General features: G+C 54.3%; 1 protein-coding gene across 1 annotated transcript; it reads right to left on the bottom strand.

Annotated features, from left to right (window-relative positions):
* Positions 1-2413: 2413 nt before the first annotated feature.
* PITX1 (paired like homeodomain 1) lies at positions 2414-8756 on the bottom strand. The gene is made up of 3 exons (XM_062638203.1): positions 8589-8756; positions 5685-5890; positions 2414-3289 (listed from the first exon to the last, which is right to left on the bottom strand). The coding sequence occupies exons 1-3, from the start codon at positions 8749-8751 to the stop codon at positions 2750-2752; spliced, it is 909 nt and encodes a 302-aa protein (XP_062494187.1). The 5' UTR covers positions 8752-8756; the 3' UTR covers positions 2414-2749.
* Between the last annotated feature and the right edge of the window lie 1129 nt (positions 8757-9885).

The raw sequence follows: 9885 nt of genomic DNA, 5'->3' as shown, positions 1-9885 counted from the left end.
CGAGCCTGAATTTCAGGGGATTCATGACTCCGACAACAAACAAAACATGCGGCAGGGATTGTCTAAACTTGAGCACTGCAGTGATTTGGAACAGGAGAAAATGAACACCGAAAATGCAGGCTAAAATAAGCTTGCAGATCCCCTCCCAGATGGAAAACGGAGGGAAAACCGGTCCTTTTCCCGGTGGGGAGCAAGGTCCCATGGTTATGATAAGGATAAAATAGCCGCGGATCCTCAGCTCCTCTCTGCTAAAACCTCCCCCCCCGGGGCTCCAGGGGCGCAGAGAGCTGAGAACTGTCGGGGGGGGACCGGACATCCGCGGACGCGTAAGCGCCGCGCTGGGGCCTCGGGGAAGCGGCCCCGGCAATGGCTTGTCCCCCGCGGAGAAAAGCGGCTGCCGGCGGATCCGGCCTCCCGCCGGGGATTCATGGATTCGTTTGTTGGAAAAGCGGTATTTTAGATCAAATATTGATGGTCGTGGCTGTAGGAATGGAGCAGGAATGAAATCAGGGCGGGTTGTGCTTGCAAAAGCTTAAGGGGGAAATAAATCCATCGAATAACCTTTAAAATTCAGGAGCTCGGAGAATTTGGAGGAGGGAAATTAAAACGCACCTTGGCCAAACGGGCCAAACGGTTCGGGAGGGACGGAGCGGTCCCGGGACTGCCTCGGGGTGCGGGAATGAACTTCAGGGTGCGAGGATGAGCCCTCGGGGAAGGGAAAACCCCAGCCCGCGGCTCGGAGCGGGCAGTAACCGGGGCCGCCGCATCCGCCGCCCCCGGGAACGGTCTGATACCAAATTAACGGGGGGTTAATTCCAGGGCTGGGGCTGCCCTTGGGACTGGGTCTCCTCTTCCCAAGACGCGAGGGGGAGCAGGACAACGGCGCAATTCCCGGGGAGAAACGGTGGGATCCCCCCAAAATAACCCCACGGGGCGGTTGGGCTGGAGGAAGCTGCTGTTCTTGTTTAATGGATCTCTAAAACACAGCCAGAAAAGAATATTAAAGGCATTTCTAGATTTCGTTTTGATTTTGTATTTTTCTTTTTTTTTTTTTTCTCTTTTTATTCCCATGCTCTTACTTTTGGGGAAAAAAAAAAAGGAATTAAAATTACAAAACATAACTTATAAAACAATATTTATACCGCATCCTTATCCACAACAGCATAAGTGAAACATCCAGGGTAACGTTTACCACAGGTGTGAAATACACTGGGAAAGAAGTACCGGGTGCATCTGATGTTTCTTTGTCATCTACAGGTAATAAGTATCGACAAAAAGAAAATAAGCAACAAATATGCCTGCAATAAAACTTCATATGCGCTTTGTATGAGTATTAATAAAGATCATATTTATATTTTTTTTTTTAAGTTTTCTGTTTTTGCCAACAAGCACTTCTTAAAAGTATCTACATTTACATAAAAACACCTTAAGATAACAACACCTTAAGATCAGGGCGGGATCTTTTTGTTCCTTGTTTTTCCTCACAGTTAGAAAAGCAAGGAACGCTTTCAGCTTTGCTAAACAACCTTTCCGGACGCCGAGGCTCGCTGTTTCGTTAGCAGAGATGCAGTATCTGGATTCACTTCATAACAGACCATTTTTCGTCTCTTTCCCCCTCCCCTAGACTCTCTAAAACGGTTTTCGAGGTTTTGGGGGTTTCTTTAAGAGGAAAAGAACCCCTACGTTTCGATAAAGATGAATGATAATTTCATTATCAGGATAAGACTTTGGATGGGGAAGATGCTGAACAGTTTTCGCCTCGCTGGAGGGTTTCTGTGCGCTCTCAGAACCGGGGATACTGCAGTCTTTTGGAAAGGATGAAGAGGTAGGAACCTTGAGCTGCTTAGGATCAGGAATGACTGGATTATAGCTTCCAACTAAAGAAAAAACATCAAGAATCATGCATTTTAAAAACAGTTTATTCAACGGCCAAGGACAATGATCCGGCACAATGCAACGGTACATATAAATATAACCTTATATAAGTGGTTGACCCTTGTCATTATTACTTTTAATAGTTTCATACCTAATATTTTAACCATTTTCCCGCAGAATCCGTTCTGCGAATTATAGGGGTTTTTTCTTCCCCTTTCCCTATTTGTTTTTGTATTTTCCGAGTGTGATTCTGGTTCTCAGTGGTAAACATTGACCAAACTCTGCCCGGGCGAAAAGCGGCCAAGAACCGTCCCACCAGCTCTTTACCACCGAGGCGTCTCCCTCCCTCCCTTCCTCCCTCCTTCCCTTTTCCCTCCCTTATTCCCTCCCTCATTCCCTCCCTCCCTCGCCGCCCTCCCCGCGGGGAAGCGGCCGCCTTACCAACTCCTGTGCAAGTTCAAGTAAACACATACAACCCGCATAATCCAGAGAAAAAAAAATTGCAACTCATCCATGTACCAGATTTCGGTGTCTCTTGCGAAAGTTTTCTGGTCCGTTTACGGTTTTTGATGGTTTTTATTGTTATCTATTATCTCTTTTTACTTAAGCGCTGCATTGGTTGCATCGTTGGTTTGCATGAACATCGTCTTATCTAGACAGTCGAAGTCATCGGAGCTTTTTTGGGGTTTATTTTTGGTGGCGTTTCGGTTTGTTTTGCCTGTTTTTTTCCTCTCTCACTTGCTCGGGTTTTTCTTTTTAGCATCATCGGGTTTTAATATTGATATATTTCTTTTTTCTTTTCCGTTAAACGTCGCTTTGCTTCTGCTTTGCTTTGTCGGCGATGTTTTGTCGGAGGTGGTTTGTGTCAAGTCCGTCAACTGTTGTACTGACAGGCGTTTAGACTAGAGCCGGGGCTTTGCAAACTGCTGTAGCCGAAGCTGGAGTGCTGCTTTGATTTCAGTCTGAGGCTGGCTAAGCTGGAGTTGCAAGTGTCCCGATAGACGCTGTAGGGCGAGCCCGGTGGCCCATAGGGACAGGCCGGGGAGGACATGGCCGAGTTGAGCGAGGACCCGCTGATGTTGTTGATGTTGTTGAGGCCGGAATTGGCCATGCCCGGCACGGCCGAGTGGCCCATTCCGGAGGGCATGTTCATGGAGGGGATGCTGCTGGGCGCCGAGAACATGGACTGCGAGGAGAGGGGGCTCATGGAGTTGAAGAAGGTGAAACTCTTGGTGGAGAGCGGCGCCGGGGTGAGGCTTTTGGTGGCCCAGTTGTTGTAGGGGTAGCCGGCGTACATGTCGTCGTAGGGCTGCATCAGCCCGCTGAACTGCGGCACGTAGCCGTTCTTGCACAGGTCCATCTGCTGGTTCCTCTCCCGCTTTCTCCACTTGGCTCGGCGGTTCTTGAACCAGACCTGAGGGAGGGGAACGGCACCGACACGGCACGGTCAGACCACAGGCAGCCGAGAGCAATACCCCCACCCCGGGATGTGAAGGGAGATGAGAGGTCCCACTCCCTGCATCCCCCCAACCCCGCAGGACGGAAGTCCAGCTCCGCAGGGTGCTCCGCGCACAGCGGTCCCTGCGCGCATCCCTCTGCGCTCCGCGGGATGCGAGCAGCCGCCGGTCCCGGAGGGTGCCCGGTCCCCCCTCGTTCCGCTCCGGTCAGGGCCGGCTCGCCCCGGCTCCACCGTGTATCCGAAGGCTAATGCTGTGTAATAAAAGCCCCTTGTTAGAGATCATAAAAAGAGGGATTGGATTAGTATGTTTAGGTTTGGGGAGAGAAAAAAAATCAATCCCCCCATCGCCCTTAGATGCAGCCTCTGCCCTTCCATCTACTGGGGTTTACAGCCCTGAGTAGGGAACAGAGAAGAGGGGCCGCTCCTGGTGTTTGATGCAAAAACCTGGTCCAGGCTTTCTCTTATATTTATTCTTCTTTTATGTTAGCCCTTGGAAAGCGGCAGAGCCTCCCGCGATTGAAACCGGTCATTCCCAAAATTATTTTTTCCAGGTTAAAAATCCAGCATTGTCCCGCCTGCCTGCTTGCCCTGGCCTGCGAGCCTCTCCAGCTGCATCCCCCCCCCAGTATTCCCGGCTTTTTCCCACCGAACCGTCGCCCCCGGCCTCCCTGCGGACACCGGAGCCACGCGGTTCCCTGCGACCGGCTCCGCGGAGACTGCGTGCCCTCCGCAGGGACCGGGAGAGGACAAAAGGGGGCAGCGATTCGGGCCTCCTTCCCGGCGCAGAAATGGAGCAACTGCTATGAAACACCGGCCTCGAGGATGGAAATTTCGGGAAGGGGGAGGGAATGGATGGAGGAGTCTAGTTTAAAAAATAACAATAATAAAAAGAAGCCCGTATAAATAGGAAACGAAAGCCAACGTGTTCAAACCCTCTAATATACTCCTCGGAAGGTGCTTCCAGACAGGAATTTCCTGAAAATGAGGGTAATAGTTTTAATTATGGCTCCTAGACATTTTAAAGGAAAGCCCTCATAGCAAATTAAGGTTAGATTTGCAATCTGCAATCTCAGAACATCAAACCAAAAGATCTCTACACAGAGGGAGAACGAAATCTTGTTAATAGCAACTCACATATTAGTTTTGTTCGCTTTATCAAACATCCCCCCAATATTAATGCTCCGGCTTTGTTTCGTTTTCAACTCAATTAGGACAATGCTTACAGATGCATTTGTCCCGTTGCAAATGGGTGTTTACTCTTGAAAGGTTTAAAGCCCAATCTCTGTAATCCGGTTTGGTCACTCGGCGTTTAATTGCCAAGAGAAAAAAAAAAAAAAGGAAAAAGAAAAAAAAAAAAGAGGAAAAAGGAAAAAAGAAAAAAAAAAAAAGGAAAAAAAAAAGGAATTTCTGGACGTTTCCCGTTTTCTCCCGTGTTTCTCCGCTCACCGGTAACGTGCTCAGCCAACGGTCCAGGGCTGTGCGGACACGGCAGGAGCCGCTCAGGGAAATGTCCCAGGGGGGGAACGGGAAGAGAGAAAAGGTGACAGCCTGGACAAGGCGGATCAATACATCCGAGCCGCTTGGTCCGGTCGTTCATTGCTAGGGTATTTCAGCAGGAAATCTCTCTAGCCTTTACCGAGGCTATATATGCATATACACATGTATATACAGACTCCATATATATATAGCTCCATGTATATATATATATCCGCCATATTTATATAAATATATAGCCACCAAATATATGTATGTATAGCCACCATATATATATACTTAGCCACCACGAATGTATATGGTGGCATCGGCACCAGGGCGTGTAAAGTAAAGTGTCTACAGCTCTATTGACTTTGAGGGGCCCTTGTCCTTCACTTCTCCCATCGCCCCTGCAAACGGAAGATGCGCGGCCGAGAGAGGCTGGCACCGAGATCCCGGGCCCGGTCTCAACCGCATCCAGCGGCAGCGATGGCGTCCAGCGGCGGTTTGGTGGGAGATGGTCGCGATTGTTGGGATTATCGGGAATAACCGGAGCAAGGGGAACGGCCGCTGGAGCTGCTGGGATGGGGATTTAGGCCAACTTGAGCGGCTTCCTAGCCCCGACCCGCCCCCGGGTTGCTCGACCTCTGTTTTTCGGCCCGTAGCTGTCGCAGCCCGCTCAGAGCTACATCTCCCCGCAGCCGGGAGCTGAATTCCTCCTCTCCGGCCTGGATCCCAGTTTTAGTTATTAAAGCCAAGCGCAGGGCGGCCGGGGCCTGCTCGCAGACCACCGCAGAGCTCCCAAAAGGGACCGTATCTCTGAGACCCACCCGCTCCCAGAGGCCTGCACCCCGGCGAGACTGAGCGCCCCTCTTACCCGGACTCGGGGCTCGGTAAGGTTGGTCCACACGGCGATCTCCTCCCGCATGCTCATGTCGGGGTAGCGGTTCCTCTGGAAAGTGGCCTCCAGCTCCTGCAGCTGCTGGCTGGTGAAGTGGGTCCGCTGCCGCCGCTGCTTCTTCTTCTTCGCCGGGTCGTCGGCGGCCCCGTCGTCGTTCTTCTGCTCGCCGCTGCGCTCCTTTTCTGCGGTGGGGTGTAGGGGTTGGGGGTTTCAGTTTATTTGCTTTGTTGCAAATAGAAATACAGGAGCACAAAGGCTCACGCACCCCCCTGCACCCACAGCGCTGCCCGCCCCGCAAATGGGGGCACCCGCGACGGTCCTACCGGGTCCTGCACCCATCCAGCGCCTCGCAGTTAAACCCACGGGTACCGAGGAAGGAGCAGGAAGCCCTGCCCGGGCCCAGGCACCGGCTGAGCGGCCAGGATAGGAGCGAGCCTGGGCAGCGAGAGTTATCAGGGGCAAGGGGTTCTCCGCAGCACAGACAGCTCCGCCGTCCCGCGGCACCTTTTTACTCCCTCAAAGCCAAGGCGCGATCTTTGCTCCATTGTCTTTGTTGTGCTCGGCCGCGACAAGAAACTTCGTAAGGGCCGGGGTGTAAAACCCAGCAGCGATTCATTGCAAAAGTCACCCCCTCTCTCGGCTCCTTCGCTCCCCCAATGAATTATTTATTCCCCTTCTTTTTTCTCTTTCGCCGCTTTTAGGATTTTTATGTTTGTTTTAATTCGAGCCTGGACGAACCCCTCTGCAAAAATCGTATCGAAAGAAGCAAATAAAAGAAATCCAGGAGAGTTTTCGCGGTGGGGATTTGCGCGGGCTGGGAGCAGGAATCTGGCCCCGGCCCCACCGCAGCGAGGGACAAATCCCCGCTCCCGCTTCGCAACGGCCGTTCTGGCTCTCCCAGCCCGGCTTTCGACCGGATTCAGCCTGCTTAAAGTGCTCCGAACAGGAGTCAAAGGCCTGAACGAAATGTGTTCCCTGTCCGGGCCCCGGCTGGAAAGGGGAAAGGTGCAGCCGGGTGCGGGAGGCTGCGGGGTCGGGGTCCGCGGCCATCCCCGTGGCCTCTGTCTGGCTTCTGCCTAAAGGAAACTCCTGTGGAAGTTTTCCCTTTGGAAGGTGTCCCCCTCCCCTACCTTTAGAGGGTTTTATTCCAGCGCCCCGGGCCGGGGACATTTCTACAGCCCCGACCTCTGCGAGGTAACAGTGAGTCTAAAAATAATCGCGGGCTGCATCCAAACCCCGGGAGGACTCGTCCTTGCAAAGTCACCCCTGGACCGCTCCTCGCCTGAGCAGAAGCGGGGAGGGGGGGGTGCTCCAACGGCTCAATGCAAACCCCAAGAGGGGCCGATTGCAGCCCGGACGGCCCCTTTCTGCCGTACGAGGTTTACAGAGCAAACAAGGCCTCTGCAGCACAGAACCCATCGCTCCCCCCCCCCCCCCCCCCCCCGGGGCCACCGAACTCCCCGAACCTTCCGATCACATCGAGCCTTCCCAATCCAGACCGGGCCCGAGCTCGGGCCCTGCCGAGCCGCACGGCCCCACCTCGGCGGCGGAGAAACAGAAACCAAAATAACCCCGCCGAGACAAATCCCCCTGCTTTCGGCCGGGGAGAGCCCGAGGAACCGGGCCGAAGGGAGCCAGGAGAGACGGGGAAGCGCCGCGACTGCGGTGGGCTCCGTCCCCGCCGCCCCTCTCTCGGGACCGGGTTTAACCCTGCCAGGATTCCCTTGGAAAGGCGGCCTCCGCGGCGGGCTGTGGGACAATTTCAAATCGCAAAGCACACCGGCTTTAAGCGGCTTTTGTAGCTTTTTTTTTCCTCGCGTTAAAAATGCCAAATGTGAAAGGTATTTTGCAGCTTCTCGGGGAAGAAAAGCAGGAAGGTCCCCAGCCCTCCTCCAGAACCGAGGGGTCACACACAGGGGTAGGGCAAAATGGAGCAAATCTCCCTCTCTAATCTCCAATAATCCCCTCTAATCTCAGAGTCCCTTCCAGACGCCGGTCCCTAACTTTGTTTGCGAATCAGGCTGGGGAGAACAACTCAAACCCTGTTTATCACCCGGTGCCACTTCGGGACCGACTCTTGCCACAGCTACACCCCAGGTTCTTGCTCCGAAGAGCAAGAGCAGCTACTAAAACGCTAAAATGAAATAAGATCTAAACTCCCCCTATAAATGGTCTCAAGGCTTTCACGCTCTCTCTGCAGCTTTTGTTTCCTTCTCTCAGCTTTTCCCCTCGTCGTGATAGAAATGTCGCTACTTGAACTCAGTGCAAACGGGGAAATCACTCAGTCCTTGCAGCACATGGTGGTCAGGGCCGGGACCTTCCCCAGTGCCTCCGCGGCGGCCCGCGCTGCCTGCACTCGGCCCATGCAGCTTCTTCTTTACGGGGACTTTTTTCCTTATTTAAGATATTTTTCCCTTTCCCCCCCTCGTGCCTCTTTTCACAGAGGGATCTTTTTCCATCCCTGCACCACCCCATCTGGAAAATAAACCCGGGCAAAAGCTGACATTACTTCAGAAACATCCACCAAAACCGCACTCCCCGAAGAGCCCCCCCTTTCCCTTCCACCCCATCAATTAATAGCTGCAGTTTCAATTGAAGAGCAGCTCGGGAATGGGGTTTGGGATCCGTGCGGGCTCTCCCTGCGGGCTGTCACCGCCGGCCACGGCTGCCTGGAGCTCCGGATCCCGGGATCTAGGGATGGATCACGCCGGGATCACCGGCAGCTCTCCCCTCCCCCATATCCCCCCCATCGCCTCTGGTTGTGCGGGGGTGCGGGCAAAGCTCCGCGGAGGGAAGGGAAGGGAATGGAAGGGAAAGCGCGGTGGGGGGGAAGGGGAGGCGGTGCGGGGGATCGGGGGGCGCGGGGGGCTGTGGGTTTACCTGGCACCTCCGTGTCGGAGGATTCACTGGCTGAGTTGTCGATCGGGTCTCTGGGTTCCGAGGATCTTTGCAAATGGAAGCTGGAAGCCATGTCATGGGAGGGTTGGGGTCTCAAGCTCTCGGGCAGTCTCTCCAAATTCATTCCACCTTTAAAGGAATCCATGGCAGGGGCGCCGGGCTGCCTGGGGGAGTTTGCAGGTGTTTATTCCACACAGAAAGCAGCGAGAGGTTTGCTTATTATTATTATGTTTTTCTTTAAAAAATAGATATAAAACCAACAAAAGCAAAAGCAAATCCACTTATTACTAATAGGATTATTTTAAGGGTGTCGGAAGAAGAGCTCTGGGGGGTGCCTCGAAGCCGGCTGTCTCTGCTCGGGATGAGGCACGGCAGTCCGGCCGCATAGGCAGGGAAGTGGTAAAGATCCCTTATAGAGAAACGCGAGTTGCGAGTTGGACAGTTTAAAGCTAAAGAGATTAAAGTGACCTGCCCTAGAACAAATGCCTGTAGTTAAACGGGGCTCCTCCCCCTGAAGGTTAAAACCTCCCCGTCTCGCTAATGCATCACTCCATCTAGCGCTCGCCCAGCCCGGCCGCGCGGGCGGACCTGCCTCCGCGCTCCCCTCCGATGTGCGCGCTCCTTGCGCGGCCGCGGCCAGGTCCGCGGCACCCCTTACCCGGCCCCCGCCGCCCGGCTGAGACTGCTTCGAGCTGCGCCCCCCTCCGTCCTCCATCCCCTCCCCCAAACCCGGGAGGTATTAAAAATATTCCAGAAACGAATGGAGAGGTGGAAAATCACCCCCCTTCCACCCCCCCCTCCTCCGCAGCGCGGAGGTTGCGCCCCCGCGCAGCGCGGCACCTCCGCGGGTAACCCCGCAGCCAGCCCGGCTGGGCTTCCCGGCCCACGGAACCTCTGCTTCCAGGCCCTGAAGTGGACGCGCACCCTGCGCACCCCTCAGCATCCCTGCGTGGGGCTGCGCGGCCCGTCCCAGCGCACAGCGGTCCCGCCGCAACTTTCAGTCCTGCGGCAAACAGGGGAAGGGATTTGTGTCGGGATGAGGGGCCCGGGGGTTGTGTCTGAGCTGGTTTCACCCTTTTCTAAACGGGCTTTTTTTCTGGCTGCAGGGTTTAGGAAACGCGGCCGGGGGCACAGCGCGATCGCCCCCATCGCATCAGCTTCCAGCATTCGATCAATAACGAATGATTTTCCTCCCTTAGCTGTACTCGCCGTGACTCTCCGGGGGGGTTTCTGCGGCTCTGACAGCCCGGGACCCCCACCCAGGGCCAGAGCTCCCCCC

Source organism: Pezoporus occidentalis, unplaced genomic scaffold (assembly GCF_034315485.1).
Source record: "Pezoporus occidentalis ecotype Australia unplaced genomic scaffold, CSIRO_AGI_Poc_V1 ctg55, whole genome shotgun sequence".
Lineage (NCBI taxonomy): Eukaryota > Metazoa > Chordata > Aves > Psittaciformes > Psittacidae > Pezoporus > Pezoporus occidentalis.
This window is presented reverse-complemented; position numbering and strand designations above follow the sequence as displayed.

Excerpts from the sequence above, each read along its gene's own strand:
- PITX1 (XM_062638203.1), bottom strand. The coding sequence starts at position 8,751 with ATGGATTCCTTTAAAGGTGGAATGAATTTGGAGAGACTGCCCGAGAGC. Across the intron at positions 5,891-8,588 it reads CTCCGACACGGAGGTGCCAG|AAAAGGAGCGCAGCGGCGAG; the intron begins GTAAACCCACAG and ends ACCCCACCGCAG. Across the intron at positions 3,290-5,684 it reads TTACCGAGCCCCGAGTCCGG|GTCTGGTTCAAGAACCGCCG; the intron begins GTAAGAGGGGCG and ends CCCCTCCCTCAG.